The sequence below is a fragment of the Branchiostoma floridae genome, chromosome 4 (assembly GCF_000003815.2).
Source record: "Branchiostoma floridae strain S238N-H82 chromosome 4, Bfl_VNyyK, whole genome shotgun sequence".
NCBI classification, from domain to species: domain Eukaryota; kingdom Metazoa; phylum Chordata; class Leptocardii; order Amphioxiformes; family Branchiostomatidae; genus Branchiostoma; species Branchiostoma floridae.
In genome coordinates, this window is record NC_049982.1 from 2,059,946 (window position 1) to 2,079,738 (window position 19,793).

Below are 19,793 nucleotides of genomic sequence, written 5' to 3' on the forward strand. Positions count from 1 at the left end.
AATTCAACTCATAATTTGTGCCTTGTGCCCCTAGGCCACCGTACAGTTACTTTAACTATTCCAGCATGACTTTTTGTGCTTTGTACCACAATGCATACATGTATAGTGTGTAAAAGACAAACAGTAGTTGCAAAATTCAACTCATAATTTGTGCCTTGTGCCCCTAGGCCACCGTGCTGGTACTGCACCTGTCTGATATAGGGCTGGAGTTGTCCAACCACCAGCGAGACAACTTCACCAAACTGCAGGGGCAGACATTTCTAAGTTATTCTTTTCCTTGCGCCCCCTAGGCCACAGTGCTGGTACTGCACCTGTCGGATATCGGGCTGGAGTTGTCGAACCACCAGCGAGACAACTTCACCAAACTGCAGGGGCAGGAAATAACCTTCGAGGAGAGGAGAGAGGTCGACGTGCAGGAATTCCTCGCAAAAATCAGCCAGAGTAAGGAAATTTCCAGTTAATCCACTTTTCGTTTTCAAAGTTCTTGCTTTGCTATTTCCACAGAAACTATTATCAATGTATTTTCCAGCATTTTCCAGGATGATTTAGAGTTCAACTTTAGCGAACATTTACAGCCTTGTGACAGGCGCGGGACAAAGTCTACATTGTAACCTTATCTGTCCATTTACTGGAAAATTTGTAAAAATAAGATCGTGGTATCTCATATAATCTTGCCTCCTTAGATTTTGAACGACTTTGGGACTTCAACATTTATAGTCAAAAATTTTGAAATTTGAGGGGAAAATTCTGTACTTTTGGGTGATAGCAAATATAAAGTTTTGTGACCATTAATTAATGTATGATTTAAACGAAAGTTAAGATTTTAGCATGAAAGTTCATCTGTGTTGGTAGAATACATTATAGAAATTGCTAAACTTTCTTTCCAACACTGAATTAATATAGGGACTTACCCTAAATTAATTCAGTGTTGGAAAGAAAGTTTAGCAATTTCTATAATGAAAGTTAAGATATTAGATTTTTAACTCACTCTGAAGGGTCTATTTCCAGATTGAAAGTGCACATTGTATACAGCTGTTATTGACTTGACTGATGTTGCGTTGCAGGAAAGAGGCATCGACGTCACATCAAATTCAGGACGATGTTTCCGACAGAGGACAGCCCTTCCCGGAGGAGAAGGGGTGATGGTCGCCGTTGTGTTTTGTCCCGTGGTTGTTAGCTGTATAGATAGGCTAGTTCAAGGTTTAGAGTTCACATGCATGGGTTCAAAGTTGAAGACCCAGGCCATTCTTTATGTCTTGCCAGGAGTCTTCAACTTTGATGGTACCTACACTGTACAATTGTGCTCAAACCTTGAATACACCTTTCTCACGCGGCGGCCATGATAGATCTAAAAAGAGTTCAATGTGGCAAACAAAAAGCTGTCCATCATAATTAGCAGTTCAACTTATGATAGTCTGCCAATTAGGAAAGCGACCATTAAGTGAATGGCTACAAATCCGTCAAAAATTTGCATTACTATGTTTTAATTTTGCATCTCTTTAGGGACTATGGGGTCAGTCTTCACTACTCTAAATTGCTACATCTTTCGGTGCATAACACTTCTTGTAGTATTTATTATTCTATCTTGTATCATGAAAATTTGTGTGGTTTGGGGGGAAACTAAATGGGACCTGATTTTAGAAATAAGTTTTGTCTGTTTGCCTCATTGACCTCGTCTTCGATCTATCATGGCCGCCGCGTGAGAAAGGTGTATTAGATTATTTGGCTATTTCTGAAAAATAACCAATGAAATAGGATAATGGGCTTTTGTACATCAGTGTATAACAGATTCCGGCTGCACAAAAGCATGGAATGCTTTTTGAAAAAAAAAAAAAAAAACTTTGTCGTAAATTTTTAACGCTGGTAAGACTTTATGCAAATTTTGAAAATCTAGGACAACATTGCATTTATTTCAGTTAATGTTAAAGCACATTTGACAAAGGAGTGATTGATTTTTTCTCGTCTTTCAGAGCTGTGCTACAGTAACTGCATGCTGCTTGTGTTAGCGTTCATCCAACCTTCTGTTCCCCTGTAGATTTAGGGTTTTTAAGTGTGTCGCTTCATTTTGATGCTTCGTTTCTTTTCCCTTTTCTCAGATCCATCCCATCATTCCCGGTCAGGGGCTCTCTGGTTCCTGTTACCCACAATCCTTTGTTCTTTGCAGTCGTTTACTTTGTCAATTATTCCTTTTTTTCTTAATTAATACTAATTTGATTTCTTTGTTTTCAGGAATGCATGACTTTCTCGATTCATAAAATTGTATTTTACCAGTGAGGTCATCTTTTATTTTTGTTTATTTTAGCATTTTGCAAAAATGTAAAACTCAGAGAGTTAAGAATCCTTAGTAAATACTGAAAAGACAAGTAGACAGTAGACGCCACCAGAAAGAAAGATATGTTGAGTTACCATCTGAACACAGCAATTGTCAACAGAAATATATCTGAGGTTGTCTGCCAGGGTAAAACTCTTGTGAAAAGTGAAAAAAAGCAACAGTCACTTAGAGTTAGACTGACTTGACTGTTTTTGGGGTTTGCTTTGGCGCTAAGTTTCAACTATGAACTTTTTAGAACACCAGGATTATGAAGTTGATGGTTTTTGTAACGTCCATAATTGCAGGAAAGAAAGACGTGCCCCTGCCCCCTCCGACGGACGCCTTTCCGCATGTGTCTGCTCGCCTGGAGAGCGGGCCGCACGCAGCGCGGTATTCTCCCAACGCCCCCAAGCTGGGTCACCTGGAACTGCAGCTGCAGGGCGCGGCCGGGGTCGTTACCATGTCAACGCTGACAGGGGTTGCGAGCCTGATCGAGGATGAGATTCTCACCACCCCCATGCCGATGAGAGTGGATTTCGTCGATTCGCAGTTAAGCCTTGTGGTGAGTTAACGTTTTTGGCTACACCCCAGGGGCGGAGGCCATTCTACTCGGTATTGCAACTTGTGGTGCCTCTCCAACATTTGGATGATACTGTCATCTTTTAGATTTTGCCTTTGCCATTTCATCCAATTTGAACTGATTTCCGAACATATTCAACATGTGATACATGGTTTTGTGAGAATTGATTTTCTTGTTCTTTTTTTGTTCCTCATTGTTCAACACTTTTTTGAGAATTTGTTTGTTTTTTGGTGGATGTTTTAAGACAATGTACTGCATTGTTATTACACTTTCACGTCTGTCTCTCTTGTTCTGTTGTCTCAGATCAAGCTTTTCCTACCTTTGGTAAGTCCCAAATGGCACAGACACGGTTGTTCTTAAACACAATTTGTCTTGTAAATCATCATTCTTTCTAGATGTCTGTCTAGTTGTTGCTGTTTTATTTTATACAACTCACCTTTCTTCACTTCTTCTAATTTTTTCATGAAATATTGTTTGCCATGTCGCTGATGGTCTATACCTTTGAAAGCCTTTTGTAATGACACATTGCCTTCTGAATTACCCAACGTTGAATGGAAGGAAGCAAACAATAGCAGTGCTCTAAATACCACCTGCATATGCAGGTTAGTGCAGGTAAAACTGGAGCTGTGCAGGCATTACTGGTGTCTACCTGCACCTAACCTGCACTGATCCATATAAAGGGTTTTACATGCATAAATGTCCTGTGATGTAGGTGTATGTTGATTGTTATTAGCTGCATTGAATTTTACCACCTATTAAGTATAAATAGCAATGGTTCCCGAACAATTCTAGTATGATCCATACTTCCTAAATTCAGAGTGGTGCAGGTAAAATTTGTCTGGTGCAGGTAATTTTCAATGTTACCTGCACCTGTGCAGGTATGCAGAAAAAAGTATTTCGATCCCTGAATAGTGTGACAGATTAATCAGTGCATAATGTTATAACTTTAAAGGTAAACACCTTGCTCCCACCAATGTCCCACACACCCCACTGTGAGCAGTATGATTGTATGTCTGTTTGACCGTACATGTATGTTGTTCACCTGTGGATTTGGGTTTCCCGCTTGCTCGATTTAGGAGTTCTGGGTAAGACTTCAAGAAACTTCTGCCCTGCCCCTTTCCTGTTTTTTTTTTAAATTCCAAGAGTCAATATTTTGCACAACTCTGATCTGTGCCCTAGATATGTTCCAGTTACATGGACTTTGTAAAGGACATGAATGTTTGATTGACTTTGAAAAAAAAAATTTACTAACAATGTTACTAACCAGCAACTTTTTATACAGTAGATTTTTTCTGCCTTTGAAATTCACGCTCATCAAGAGAGGATGTGTATTTTTGTTCGGCTTTGACCAAACGTTATGTCGTACTGTAAGAAATCATACCAGAAAGTAAGTAATTCATGATACAATCCATGAAAGGTAGAAGCTACCTGCGCTTATCTGACACTAGCTTAGGGAACAAAATTTAAGATAAAATAAGCTAATTTAGCCTTAAAGCTAATACTATTAACCACACATATTAATCATTAGATACCTATACATGAAGTATCTTTCCCATCTACATTGTATGGACACAAAGTTTACATTGTATGGACACAAAGTAAACTCTATTCCCCCATTACCAGGACGACGGCCCTCCCCTTAACCCTGGTTCTCCCGGGACTGTCCCTCTGGACATCCACGTGGACCGCGCCACTGTGGTACGGAGGGAGGACGGAATATTCCATCTCACCTGTAAGTAATACCGAGACTTCTGTAGAATATGGATGTATTTAAAAGTTTTTTGGTGCAAAGTAGCATCCTTAGCAGCTGGACTAGGAGTTTGAGTATGAGGTACATTGTATGTGTTCAAGTACCATAATCTTTTGAAAATTAATGTACTTTTCATGACATGCACATGTCATAGAATGATGTAGAATGATGACTATTCTGGCATGTTAGGAGTGCACTTCTGTTGTTGACAATTCAATCTCTACACATATATACAACTGGATGAAGTTCAGAGTTCCCATCTAGACATTTCAAGTGACATCCATCACAGACAGTCACACATTCAGTGTCACTAGAAAGTAATGCCTGAGTTCATTCTAGTGATGCTGAAGAAGAGTGATGGATGTCACTGCAAACATCCAAAAGTAATCTCCCAAATCCATCCAGCTGTCTGAGTCTGAATTGTCCTAAGATTGTTTATCTGGATAAAGATTGAATAGTTGGTAACTATGTTTCAGGTTTGGCCTCCTGGCCAGGGGTGGATAGTGCTCTGTCAGTGAGACAGACAGACTATACACACAGCTTGGTGCAGGCAGACCAGGCTACAGGCACACAGATATCATAACAGATAACATACATGTGTGGATGTTACAGGTGCAGGCAGGCCAATGCTACAGGCACACAGATGTCACAACAGATAACATGCATGTGTGGATGTTACAGGTTTGGCCCCCTCCCCACGGCCGGATGTAGGTTTATCAGTGAGACCAACGGACTACACACAGGCTGGTGCAGGCAGACCAGAGCTACAGGCACACAGATGTCACAACAGATAACATGCATGTGTGGATGTTACAGGTACAGGTAGACCAGAGCTACCGGCACACAGATATCATAACAGATAACATGCATGTGTGGATGTTACAGGTTTGGCCCCCTCCCCACGGCCGGATCACAGATGTCATAACAGATAACATGTATGTGTGGATGTTACAGGTTTGGCGCCCTCCCCACGGCCGGATGTTAGTTTATCTGTGAGACCGACAGAGTACACACAGGCTGGTGCAGGCAGATCAGGGCTACAGGCAGGAGGGTCAGGGGTCACACAGATATCAGCGCTCAAGGTACGACACTCTTTACATGTTGCTATTTATTAAGTCTGGATTGGACTTCAGTGAACCATGGGCTGAAGAAAAGTATCTGTTGATTTATGTGTTGTTTTAACTGATTGCTTCCAAGGCTTCCCAACTAGCCACCCAGACTTTTATCAATGACAAGGCCATCCTAGGCTTGGAGATTTAAAATGTAGCCAGAACACACAGGCAACACGCACACACAGACATACATGTAACTTCTTCTCAAAAAGGGGGAAAAGTTACTCCCCAAAATCATTTAATATTATTATTAATGCAATGCTGTGCATTTGGAACTTGAAGGTAGGTCACCACACAGTCACCTTGTGCATGTATGTGTTGTGGTTTCTCTGTCATCCTTGGGGCATGGACATCTGGCTTAGCCCCTATCTTCTGTATCTGTATCTATATAGCCGGTATAACCGCCCTTCGGCGTAACAAACCAGCTTCTGTATCTGTATCTGTATCTATATAGCCGGTATAACCGCCCTTCGGCGTAACACACCAGCTTCTGTATCTGTATCTATATAGCCGGTATAACCGCCCTTCGGCGTAACACACCAGCTTCTGTATCTGTATCTAAATAGCCGGTATAACCGTCCTTTGGCGTAACACACCAGCTTCTGTATCTGTATCTATATAGCCGGTATAACCGCCCTTCGGCGTAACACACCAGCTTCGCAGGCACGCGGTGCGGCAGCAGGTAAATTAATTGTAAATATCTTAATATTTTAATTGTAAAAGTTAGGAGTCAGGGCACTGATGACTGGACCATGATCTGAACCTGTGGTCTTTTGGTACAAGAGGCAATGGCTTGTGGGTAACCTTGACTGATAGTACAGCCAAATGAATACTGTAAATGCAGAAATGTTCGTGGTGGATTAATGTTCGCGGTTTTCGCGGCGGCCGCTTCACTGCGAATTTAAAACCACCGCGAACATTTTTCCATAACAGTCAAAGACTACAGTGCATGGTGCTACCGCAAAATTAAAACCACCGCGAAAAGTCCATTTCCCGCTACCGCAAAATTAAATCCCCGCAAACTTAAATGCATTTACAGTAAATGAATACTAACTATCTGTATCAGTACAGCTTGGCAGGCACTTGGCTCGTCAGCAGCTGGTTATATTATACTGAATGACCTACAAATGTATCACATCTAACCTTTGCACATCTAACTGTCAGCATTGTCTAAAGCTATTGCTAAACATTGACCCTGATCACCCACTTCTTGTTGTAATATTACTAATAGGAGGAAAATACTATATTAGATAAATGCTGGTGAGACAGCCATGACAGGGTGTGGTGGTGTTACTCTGAACTGCTGCTATTTTTGTTTGTTGTTTACTTGTTGGTCTAAATTTTTCTTATTTTGGAAACTGAATGGTTTAAGTTTAAGGCAGCGTAATCTTTTTCGGTCGGTCGGTCGAGGACATCATCAGATGCCAACTCGGGAAGCATGCTGGACCCTCCTTCTCCACTCCTCCCTATCCTCCATCAGTGATCAACACGGGAAGCATGCTGGACCCTACTTCTCCACTCCTCCCTATCCTCCATCAGTGATCAACACGGGAAGCATGCTGGACCCTACTTCTCCACTCCTCCCTATCCTCCATCAGTGATCAACACGGGAAGCATGCTGGACCCTCCTTCTCCACTCCTCCCTATCATTCATCAGTGATCTCAGTTCAGCTGTGCTACTCAGTCTGTCGAGCCCAGAATCTCGCTTGAGTGTGTCTATAAACTTTAAAGGTAGTTCTCTGCCTGCCAGGTAATCTTTTTAGTGCATGACAGTGTTACCATTGACCCTGATCACCTACTTTTTATTGCAACAGGAGGAAAACGAGCAACTCCAGAGGGAGTTGGCGCGGCTGAGGGAACAGCAGAAGGCCAGCATGACGTCACAGCTGCTGTCGGAGAACCTGTGCCTCCAGGGGGAGAAGCAGCAGCTGAGGGAAGAGCTGCTGGATACCCAGCATGCCCTGCAGGAGGCGGAACAGGAGCGGGCGACCTTGCTGCGGACGCTCGAGCACGTGCAGAAGGAAATGCTGGAGTCGGACCGCGAGAAGAACTTCCTCAGAGATCAGCTCGAGAGGAGAAGTCCAAGGAAGTGACGTGTGCCCCCTCCCCACCCCACAGCGCCCCCCTCCCCACCCCACAGCGCCCCCCTCCCACACCACTATGCTTGAGTCCGACCGCGAGAAGAACTTTCTGAGGGACCAACTCAAGAGGAGAAGTCCCAGGAAGTGATGTGCGCCCCCCTCCCCACCCCACAGCGCCCCCCTCCCCACCCCACAGCACCAGGGTGTGTGGTGTAATGCTACTGTACAATTATGCGCAATCCTCCTTCCTTGCAGGCATATGAGTTGGGTTTATTTTTTGCTTGCTGTGTTACTTGCGTAGTTCCCATTATACACAGTTTTGTGTTGCTGTTAGCCCGCTCTTGTAACAACAGGAAACTGTGTACAGTAGCAACAGTGATACAATCAGAAAACAGCATATTGTTAAAGCACAGAATAAAGCCAACTCGTAAGCCAGGCAACAGGGGGCTAGGTTCAAAGTTGATAGTAAGAAAATCCAGGGTTTTAGTATTCAAAAATTGTGTATATATAACCTTGTCCCTGCAGAAGTGAAGTGGCCTTCTGGTCAAGATGTAAAACAAAGCAAGAAGATAATTGTTAAAGATTCTGAAGTACTTAGTAAAACATGGTGCAGAAGTTGAGATGTCAAAACCACTAGTTTGCCTCCCAAATTTCTCCAGTCATGAACTATGATAAGGGATTGCTCACATGGTGCAGAGGTTGAGCTGTTATGACCACTATTTTGTGAATAGAATCAGGTTGAAAGGTCACTGGATAACAAGTTCTCTCAAAGTCACGACCAGGACATTTTGGACGTTTGAACCTAAAGTTGATCAGGAAATCTACTCCAGTCATGAACAGTCAAAAGAACAAACTTGTTCATGTTAGGAACTTTCTTCACACAGCAGAAGCACCATCTATGGTCAGTATTGCCCTGAGGAAGGTGACAGACAGTCATAAAAGTACAGTCAGGTTAAAATATGCAAAGCTGTGTGAAGAGAACTTTGTGATCCTGTCAAAACTACTGCAGCAGCAGCTACAGAATTTTTTTCCTCAATTCAGTCAGCTGAAGAACTCCCGCTTGTTGCAACATAAAAACAGGCTCTGCATCTCTGTACAGTATAAATATACTGCTCCATGTTCCCCAGCTCTTTCCGAAAAGTACAGACTGAGTGAAGATTCCAAACGTTGCTTCATGTCTGATAAGGGACTGCAACCCTTCCCAGTAGCATGCAAGCACATGTACATTGTTTGTGTATAACTTGAGGGGAGGAGCAATAGCCAGGGCCTGACCTCTCACCCTTGACCTTTGTGTATAACTTGAGGGGAGGAGCAATAGCCAGGGCCTGACCTCTCACCCTTGACCTCTCACCCTTGACCTCACCACTGACCTTACAATCCAAAGTGGGAACGCTAACCACTGCACCGCGCACGCTACACTGACTAGTTGCCTCCGACACACACAACCAACTCAGGCAGTAAAAAAAAAGAAAAGACAGATTGCATTTGTGGTAAAAAGTAACATTTTTTTTCACACTGGACAGTGTTAGAAATTAGCGTAACGATCCAACCACACACAGAGTCGTCAAAAGAAGTCAGGAAAGATATCCTCTCTGTATATTAGAACCATTTGTAACAGTGATATAACCCATTTGCAACACAAGTAGTAGGATAAGTAATAACGGAATGCTGTATAAAGCTAGACTGCAGAAGGCTACTAAATCCTTGAATGTGAGAGCGAGAATAAAAATCAAAAGCACTGTAATATTGGCTTGTATGTACATGTAAGTTGTGAAACCAGAAAAAGCGCTGCCTTGTTAACTATGCCAGTATTTACATGTACCTTCCATTGAAAGAAGGAAGTACAAAATATGCTTCTCACTGGAGTCGGTCCATTTGGATTTCAACAGGAAAACTCAAAAGATTCTGGATTTACCTTATTTTTTTTAATTTGTAGACGTTTGCATATAGAAGATGACAAGTTTTCAGTGTGTACCAGCCTGAAAGCACAAAATAAAAGCCCTTGGCAACCATCTTTAATCGATGTTTCAAATCTAAAGCTTGGCACCATATGAAGCAATGGAACTTCAGTTTTTGTTTGTTCGTACTTAATGTTGAAAAGAACCATTGAAACTCTGAATGTGGTGGGAGAAAGCTTCAACATAATGACTGGGAAAGAGAAAATCATGGAATTTGAAGTAAGCTCCACGCACACACAAGCAATATGAAATGTCTCTCTCAGTACGACATTCAACATTTGGGTGAAGTTATTTGACTTGCTTTGAAGTTATTTGACTTGCTGCTGTGTACTTAATATATTATTCCTTAATATAGGCTAATTTCATGTTTCTGTTTCAAGCTTGAATGCATTTTTGAAAAACTTGAATTTCATATTAACTGCTGAATCTGCTGACTTAAGTAACATTTTCTAATGTGTTCTTTTTTTGTATTGCCATAATTGATAAGATATTTGAGAATATAGATAAATGCTGGTGAGAAAGCCATGACAGGGTTTAGTTTGACTGTGGTGTTACTCTGAACTGCTGCTATTTTTGTTTGTTGTTTGCTTGTTGGTCTAAATATTTGTTATTTTGGAAACCGAAAGGTGTGATCTTTCTAGTGCATGACAGTGTTATTAACTCCTTTGCTGTTTTCACCATCGAGTAGCAAACTACTGTTTATTGTATGTTCCTCTCTACCTAGTCTGTCTAAAACATTGTTTATGTACAGCTCAGATTACTGAGTGTGTATGTCATGAATACAACTAGAGCAACCATCAGTGCAATATAATGTACATTTGGTAATGTTTCATGTTAATTAATTCTGCAAGGCAGAAAGGCAATCAATTACACATAATGATAGTAATTATTTATCTGACGGCACAAACTTTGCGGTATGTACCATGACAATTGCATATTTTCAAATGGGAGGTTAAAGTTCAAGTCAGATGTGCTAAGTCATCACCTTTGACCTCTGACCCACCCATACCGTTGTTCATGGGAAAGGTCAAAGTTCAGGTCAGATGACTGTGTCATCACCTTTGACCTCCGACCTGTGTTCTGATACAATCCATCCATTGTAATCCATGCATTGACATACTAGTATATGAATGGTGACACATTAATAGTTTCATTCATATTGATATGTTACACCTTTGTGTACAAATTGTCATGATTGTTATGTTTAAGGACTTGAAAAGGGTGAAATCTGGTTCTTTTTGGAGAGTTGAATAGCTTGTAGATAGTGTGCGAATATCCAGTGCAACGCCTTTTGTAAATATCGTAAAAGCAGACATTAAAACTAATGCTGAGACTTGTAAGGTTTCCTGATGAGAGAATGACATGGGATAGCCCTGTAGTACAAGAGGCATGTTCCCTACGTCAGTGTTTTCTCTACAGTAAGCCCGCTGCCTAACCCTGTGACGCCAGGGTCAGATTTCCAAACCACGGCCTGGTGGGGTGGCTTTGCCGGAGTGAAACATAAATTGATGATAAAAGAAATACACACAAACTATGCCAATTACTGATGGTTTTTAATATTTCATGTGTTTTGTTAAATTTTCACGCCCTGATGGTGGCCGATTTGGAAATGTGACTCTGCATAACCAGAGTACAGATACATGTATAGTACCAAAGGCTGCTCCGATAGGGAGCAGAGTAAGGCTCTACATGTAGACTGGTAGCAAATATATCCCAGTCCCCTCTCTACAATTTGTAAATGTGTACACGACCTGAAAAGTGGAGGAATGGAACTGAAAAGTTTGCAGATAATCCTTGTAAACACAGGCCAAAACATCACATGTACGCTGATCACTTCTACTAAGCAGGCTGCTTTTATGTACTGCAAGGACATTTTTTAAAAGGTGAAAAACTTAACCATGTGGTGTTAAACAGTGTGCCCATATATGACAGAACTGACATTGCCATGGTAAACATGGTTCTGTAGGACAGTGTATCTATGACAGAATTGCCATCGCCATGGTAACCATTGTTCAGTAGACATGATAGAACAGTATATCCAAGGCCATGACAATGCCACAGAACTGACATTACCATTGTAACCACAGCTCTGTAGAACACTGTATCCATGACACTGCCATTTAAGTCTCAGAGATGGGAGTTTTGTTGTAGCTATGGTGGTTTGTTCTCCAGTGACTGTAACCATGGCTATGCAACATGCACATGTTGCTTTAGAACACCTAATAAAGTATGTTTTGATAGAATGGCAGATTTGCGTACTCTCCAAGCAGAGGTTAGGCTCCGGCTGTTTTTTAACGTTTGTTTTAGTCGTTATAATCGGGCTTTCTATTTTGTCATTTATCTTGAAGTACGCCAGCCAAACGTTAGGTTTTGACACAGCAAGATAAAATAATAAATAGAAAGCACGCTAAAAACGACTAAAAAAAACAGCCGGAGCCTAACCTCTGCTTGGAGAGTAAGATTTGCGATATACTAGTATACCATTTGTACTTAGTACTGATACAGTACTGGACATGCCAATGTGATTTCAAGGTTAGGATATACATTCTGTAATAATTTGACAGGCATATTTATTATAATACTGCCATATTGTATGTACTTATATGACGGATGGCTGTCATAATTTTTAACAGGCTACCACGCTGTATTAGCCACAGTACCCCAATCCCCCAACCCCCCACTAATGCAATGACAGATGAAGCCACAGATCCAAGCTTTTATTTGAACTCAATGAATCTTAAGCCATGAATGGAACGGACGTGAATGCTTTTGTAGGATTGGTGTCGTTGCATGTAGGAAAATGCTTTCTAGTTACCTCATTAATTGGAGATATTTATATAGTTAGGATATTGTGTCAATCAGACGAAAATTGTATAATAATTGTTTTCCTGTACGCTTTGTCTGTATAATTGTGTGACAATACCGATACTGTATACAACAGTGTATGTGTTTCTATATTGGCTTCAATGATTTTCGAGGACTTCGTTTTTTTTCTGTGAAATTGCCATCCTGAATATTGGGGAAATCTGAGAATGGTGTCTTTCAATAATCAACAAGCAGATGTATGGTTCCGGCTCTGTCTCAACTTAACGCTCATGTTTTTGTAACATTTTGTACATATTATTAGTATTGTACCTTTTTCAATCGTCTCCTCCTCTTAGAGTTAGAAAGTCACAATACAATAAAGATGCTCTTAATGTTTAAAAAAATAGGCGTAAAACACGGAGACTGACACAGATTTGTACACTTGCTTGGAAATGAGTCATACATTGTACAAGGCTTAACACTCATGCTATTAACGTGTACTATAACTGTTGTTAAAAGCAGTTTACGCTGTAAAATAGGTTATCCCTACCCCCAACACCCTCCGGGGTGACGTGTTGAAAATCTTTGTATACAGGGAGTTTGAAGGGGAAAAACTGCTGCTGGTTTATTTTCTGTTGAGGCGCACACCGGCATACATGTATGATATTACTGCCCCTCCTGGGTCAGACTCTGACCGGGCACGACAGACAATCTGTACGGCAGCCGAGGCAAGGCTTTACACTCACGTACGCTATTAACGTGTACCATAACTGCTGTTAAAAGCATTTTACGCTGTAAAATAGGTTATCCCTACCCCCAACACCCTTCGTGGTGACGTGTTGAAAAGCTTTGTATACAGGGAGTTTGAAGAGGGAACACTGCTGCTGGTTTATTTTCCGTTGAGGCGCACACCGGCATACATGTATGATATTACTGCCCCTGCTGGGGTCAGACTCTGACCTGGCACGGCAGACAATCTGTACGGCAGCCGAGGCAGGTCTCTCCGAGGACCTTAGATAAGCACTTCGGTGAGGTGTCGTGCAAGGAGGTAGTTTTCCGCCTTAGGCCTAATTCACATTTCTAAATTGGGACCCGGCCGGGCAGCTTTGGGGAAAGGAAAGTATGACATAAAAGACACTAAATCACACGACGAAAGAGATGAGCCGTGAGCATCATTTGTGTATAAATTTACGTATACATTTCTATTTTCCGTTTCCATAAAAAGCCCGCCCGGTTTGGAGCAACGTTGGACTTAGCTAGGTGTCCCCTGTCACACAATGTCCAAGAGGGGCCAGTCAGTGCTGTGGATTCTAGGCCGGAAAACTCCCTCCCTGCAGGACACCTCCTCGGAGTGATTGTCTGAACTCCTCGGGAAGAAGTGCCTTAGCTGCCGAACAGATTCCGTGCCGACCCCGGCTAGAGTCTGGCCCCCAGGGTACGCCTGCTGCAGTGTCTGCCGACCTTTGTTGTTTGATCCTGTACGTGTGTGTATGATACTGATACCTTTGGCAAATACATGAGGCGAAACTTGTACATGGTTGTTCCTTGCTGTGTAAATACTTATAGCAGCCAAGTAGCCATACAATTGGGAGCTGACCTGCGTCTTGTCGGTACTTGTAGGAGTGTTTCCCACCCACTAAGGTTGAGGTCCCATTTCCAAACCGGGGCCCGGCCGGGATGTTTGCGGGAACGAAAAATAAAAGTGTTTACCATTGAATGAGTATACACAAATTTATGCCAATGACTATTTTCTTTACGTTCTGTGCGTTTTGTTGCCTTTTATGTCATATTTTTCGTTTCCGAAAGCTACCCGGCCGGGCCCCGGCTCGGGAATTGAAATGAAATCCTAGTAGGAGTTGGCCATTGGCCTAGGGGTGTTGACCGGCCAACTGTACTCATCTAACCCCATCTGGCGTGTTTTCTGTCTTATTGGGCCAATTTCTACTATTTTTCCAGCGACCTGTGAAGCCTGGTAGAGGCCAAAGTTTCCAAAGGTAAAACACTCCTATGCCAGTCCGTGGAGTCTTCCGGTCAGCAACATTTTATACATGTATTACAGCTGACTGCTGCAGTATGAGCCGAGGGGGAAGGTGGCGCTGCTTGTGTGAAACGGATATTCTCTACCACACGCAATAAAAGGCACCCCTGACGGTCAAGGTCGTCTAAAGTTCAGTCTATTGTTGTAGTTAACAATGTTTGTGAAGGACTGCGTTCATCAGCTATTTTTTACTAATATTGTGACATTAGTTTTTAAGATTAAAAAAAATGATTTCGTCGCCTTTTGTTTTTTGCAGTACAAAATAAACAAGTAAACCATTAAACAGGTGAAAAAACCCTACCTCCACTGTGTTGTGCTGAAACCGTTCATGTTATGCATGAACCAATCCATGAAGCATACTGTCGCAACATATCTTAATATCATGACAGATTTCAGATGAATATATTTTAAATTTGGAACGTAACAAGCTTAAAAATGGAAGACAATGTGGACAAATTTTACGAAGGACCTAGGCCTAGTCCCAGATTTACCCCGTTTAGCAAACTTAAGACGCTTGTTAAGATATCGGTTTCCGGGTGTCACTTACATGGCCATTGGACTTAAGATAGGCCACCGGATATGAGATAACAAATAAATACCTGCCTTCTACAGCTCGGCGCGTGACTTCAAGTAGGCGTGGTTTGGCGAAGAGATGCTGCCAGCATTGATATTTTTTCTGTGTGGGGGTGGGGGGTGGTCATTCACGATTCCAACATGTGTGAAACTTCCTCTCCCGGCAAAGAGAACCTAATGATCTTTAAATTTAAGATTAGTTATACAGTCAAACCTGCCCAAGACGACCACCCGGGGGACCGGACAAAAACGGTCGATTTGGACAGGTGGTCGCTGAGAAGAGTATCGACTCAAAACATGCCCTATGCAAAGTATAACGGTTTCCGTTGTGTTTAATGGCAAATAGCAAGCACATTGCGCGCACGCAAAGAAGCGAGGTATTTAATGTCAAATACAACACGCACACTATAAATTGTAAATTTAACCCCAGCTTTTATACGATACAGTATAATATTTGTACACTAAAGTTTTAGACAGTAAGGGAACTTTGATGCTGTCAGTTACCATACAAGCCTTTATGCGTCGCTGTGTTCTTGATCGCCGTATCTGAAATAACTACGGTGCACCTTTCGAATTCTATGCCCGGTACGTCCCAATAGCGTACTTACCCAAGGGTGAATGTACAGTACAGTTGGACAAAAGCACTCACACAGATCTTTCTTTAAAAGGTATGAGCTACACAGATCTTTCTTAGAAATTTCCTCCCATATTACAGTAGACTGCCCCATTGACCCACCCATTGACCGCCGCAATCTTTATTCTAAACATAAAATCGTAATCGCAGTCAAAATCCGACGCAAACTGGTCGATTTCGGCACAAAATCGGGCTAGTTATCATAAAAAATCGATGAAAATCTCAATTTTGAAAATGATGCGGTCGTTAAGGGGCCCAATTTGGGCCGGTCGCGGTCGCGTTGGCCAGGTGGTCGTTGAGAAAAGGTCGCCTAATGCTTACGTCAATAGGAAAAAAAATCGGGACCGAGAAAAAGCGGTCGAAATGGCCAGGTGGTCGCTGAGAAGAGGTGGTCGCTCGGGCAGGTTTGACTGTAATTTCAATTGGCTTACTCTCCTGCCGCTATACAAAATTATTACAATCCACCCTGAACATTAATGTTGAAAATCATTCCCGCAGAAAAAAGCAAACGAAGTCTTCGAAGGAGTCTAATGGTGCCAGAACTCCCGTAGTTACAGCGTAGTTAGTCTCAGACCGGCGTTTGTGTCTACGGCAACACAGAGGTCAGAACCTTTCTGCTGTGAGTTTGCGCGAGTGGTGAAAGGAAGAGGAATGACTGTACATTTTGAATCCAGTGATTTGTTACATCGACTATACACCGATGTTTATACACCCGTAACGCCCACCCCGCTTGGGACGCGTACTTCTCGGTATAGGGGTGGACTTTCTCGGTAATGTACGTACCCGGTCATCTTTTCCAAACACATTGTTATTGCTTCGGTCACGATTGCGTCGAAGTCCGTCGGGGGTGTAAACATTTCCCAATTAAGTCTAAGGGTCAAGCAAACGTTTAATATGCATTCTGTTTAAATACTTCAATTTCAACAGTATACAAAATAACAAAGCAAGCTTCAAGTAATCTCAAATGCAATAGAGAATAGACAAACAATGAAGACCAACATAACATATATGACTTTTCTAAAAGCTTACTCTAAATAGAATTTCTACCGGTACCGATTCGTATTACATTTTTTGTGACCTTCGTCAATGTAACAGGTTTGTAAATGCATCCATACGCCTTTGTTCTATTGATATTCTAAATATTTACATATAAATATCTCCATGAGCATTAGATCATCGAACGGAATGTAGAATGTACCAGAGATGTTCCTAAGCCGTCATACAGACCGCACATTTTGCTTCCCTTCCAGTTGTTTTTGGATCGTTGTTCATGCCGTCACTCTTCCTAGTTTCTGTGTCTTGTTCATGGCGGAATATATATTCTTTGGTCCGTTAACACTGGGACGGGTTTCCTTGTCTCTTGCGATCGGTCAATGTACTATTAATTCATGGAAATGCCTGTACTGTCAATTGCTTTTCTGTTGTAGCTGTTTTTTGTGGTACTGGTATTTGCTCTAACTAAATATGTACTTGTTGTTTTTAGTGTCTATCAGTTAGGTGAGTCCTTGGGATACTGATAATATCGTTTGTCTTTCCCGTTGTTGTTTTTTCTTTGTCAATCGATCGTTCAATCCATCAGTTTATCAATCGACGTGTCGATAAGCTTCATGGGTTCGGGGGATAGTGTTGCTAATACTGTCTCTTGATCTTTAGGTAGTTGTTGTTTTCACTTCAAAGTTCAGTGTCCCTCATCAGCTGAGCCTCGGGACGGCCCTCGGGACGGACCTCGGGACGTGTCTCGGAGGGAGTTCATGGGAATACCGATGCTGGCAGTCTGTCCGACCTGGACCACGGTAACCCCGCGGCCCTGTCCGAGGTTCTGCCCGAGGTTCACCCCCCGCAGAAGCAGCCTGAGCAGGAGCAGGCCGGACCAGAGCCAGTAGAACATGCAGACGGGCTGCAGCAGGTGCAGGAACACGTTCCACCCGGCCACTCCGGACCCGAACGCCGCGCGCTGGACGGGCGTAGTGTAGCAGGTCGTCAAGGGCGAGGACTGCACCTGTGACGGTTAAAAAATAACGTCAGGTACCATCACCAAATGGCTTTTATATAGATAGTCTTGTAAGTTTGCTGTACAATGCTGTGTAATGATGATAGTGATTCTAAGTTTGCTTTTACAGATAATTTTATTCTAGTAAGAAAAAACAAATCGTCCCGGTCCCCCGAATTCTCCTTCGTAGAGGGAAAGAAAGTCGTTGAAAAATTCATTTTGTTCCGCGAAACAAAAGGAGTTTTTTTTTGCAACGACTTTCGTCCCTTCTGCGTAGGAGAATGTAGCTGTCCATCATACCTCCACGAAGCTGCCGTTGATCCAGACGGAGATGTTGAAGAGACAGAGGATCGCGCAGTGGGCGCCGACCCCCCCTCCAGCCGGCATTGGGTGACGTTAATATATAAACAAACAAACAAACAAACAGATAAACAAACATACCTCCACGAAGCTGCCGTTGATCCAGACGGAGAGGTTGAAGAGACAGAGGATCGCGCAGTGAGCCCCGACCCTCCCTCCAGCCGGCAATGGGTGACGTTAATAAACAAACAAACAAACAGATAAACAAACAAACCTCCACGAAGCTGCCGTTGATCCAGACGGAAATGTTGAAGAGACAGAGGATCGCGCAGTGGGCCCCGACCCTGCCCTCTAGCCGGCAGTGGGTGACGTTAATAAACAAACAAACAAACAAACAGATAAACAAACATACCTCCACGAAGCTGCCGTTGATCCAGACGGAGATGTTGAAGAGACAGAGGATGGCGGAGTGAGCCCCGACCCTGCCCTCCAGCCGCCTGTGAATCACGGAGGACAGGATGAACGTGGTCTGCAGGACGAGCTGGGTCAGGTTCAGGACGGCGTCCGCCATTAGAAGGGCCCTCAGTTTGGGGAAGTCTCCGTCCGTGATGCCGTGCGGGCAGCCCTCCGGTTTGAACGGGAAGCTCTCGGGGTCTCTCGGGGTTTTCGTCCATCCGTCGAGGGACCGCACGTTGAGCACCAGAACCCCGAGGGCGCCTATGACCAGGAGGAGCACGTCAGCCGAGCGGGGCCGGTACTCCCGGGGCCCGCGGGCCTGCACGCTGATGCACCCCGCCAGCGTGGACAGGATGAACAGGCTGAAGTATATCACCTGTAGGGACAGGCAAATGTACAGTCATTAAACAGCAGTCCAGATCTGGGACCGGTGCCATGCTAGTAGTTCACCTTTAGCCGTTGAATAACTTATATCCGTTGCTTTTAAAACAGGGTATTTGGGGATATCACGTCGACGGGCGTTAGTTTCAAATTGCAATATTTTCAGGATATTGTTAATATTATTGCAGTTTAAAACTATCAACTGTCGACTTGGCTGGTGTGTTACGCCGAAGGGCGGTTATACCGGCTATATACAGTCTTGATGTGCCTAAATACCCTGTTTTTTAAAGCAACGGATATAGGTTACCCCGCTGATAAAGTTAGATTAGCGTTAACTCGCAGAAAAAAAAGATAAACGCTACCTTATCGTCTTTTAAAATGGACTGTGTTATTAGAACTGAATCTTATTATAATCTTGTAGTGTATTCAAGTAATGTATGTAAAGTAACGTATCTGTACATATACATCAAAGGAACGTGAAAGGTAAGGACGTTATATATAACGTCCATGTGAGTGAGTCAAATTACCTAGCAAAGTATGATTCTTCTGGTAAAATGATAAAATGGAAAATGAACCTTGTAGGAGTAATACAGGATGACTTTGTAGTAGTCTGCTGGAGCCGACACCGTAGTTGCCTGGTGTGTGACGGCGAACTGCCCGACGGAGAGAGCGGCGACTGTCACCAGGAACAGCCGCATGAAACCACCCGCACCTGGAGAAACGGTTTATTAATCGTCTGACATTCAAGGTGCACTCTCACTGCACTTGCGTGAAGCTTGCGTCACTGCGGGGTTCGTTCACTGCGTCACTGTTTCGTTGTTTTC

The 19,793-nt window shown here is 42.9% G+C and overlaps 2 protein-coding genes across 2 annotated transcripts in view; one reads left to right on the plus strand and one right to left on the minus strand.

Moving 5' to 3' along the window:
* Positions 1-7,911, plus strand: part of LOC118412967 (UHRF1-binding protein 1-like) — a 50,382-nt gene extending 42,471 nt beyond the window's left edge. The window contains 8 exon segments of the mRNA XM_035816060.1: positions 168-248; positions 372-441; positions 1,065-1,139; positions 2,617-2,873; positions 3,195-3,215; positions 4,515-4,623; positions 5,596-5,723; positions 7,568-7,911. Coding sequence (XP_035671953.1) covers positions 168-248; positions 372-441; positions 1,065-1,139; positions 2,617-2,873; positions 3,195-3,215; positions 4,515-4,623; positions 5,596-5,723; positions 7,568-7,846 — 1,020 coding nt within the window. The 3' untranslated portion in view covers positions 7,847-7,911.
* A 9,168-nt stretch (positions 7,912-17,079) lies between these two features.
* On the minus strand, positions 17,080-19,679 carry LOC118414447. The gene is made up of 3 exons (XM_035818486.1): positions 19,545-19,679; positions 18,274-18,964; positions 17,080-17,841 (listed from the first exon to the last, which is right to left on the minus strand). Exons 1-3 carry the CDS (start codon positions 19,665-19,667, stop codon positions 17,534-17,536), a joined length of 1,122 nt encoding a protein of 373 aa, XP_035674379.1. The 5' UTR covers positions 19,668-19,679; the 3' UTR covers positions 17,080-17,533.
* Positions 19,680-19,793: the final 114 nt, after the last annotated feature.

Excerpts from the sequence above, each read along its gene's own strand:
- LOC118414447 (XM_035818486.1), bottom strand. The coding sequence starts at position 19,667 with ATGCGGCTGTTCCTGGTGACAGTCGCCGCTCTCTCCGTCGGGCAGTTC. Across the intron at positions 18,965-19,544 it reads TCCTGTATTACTCCTACAAG|GTGATATACTTCAGCCTGTT; the intron begins GTTCATTTTCCA and ends CTGTCCCTACAG. Across the intron at positions 17,842-18,273 it reads TCAACGGCAGCTTCGTGGAG|GTGCAGTCCTCGCCCTTGAC; the intron begins GTATGTTTGTTT and ends TAACCGTCACAG.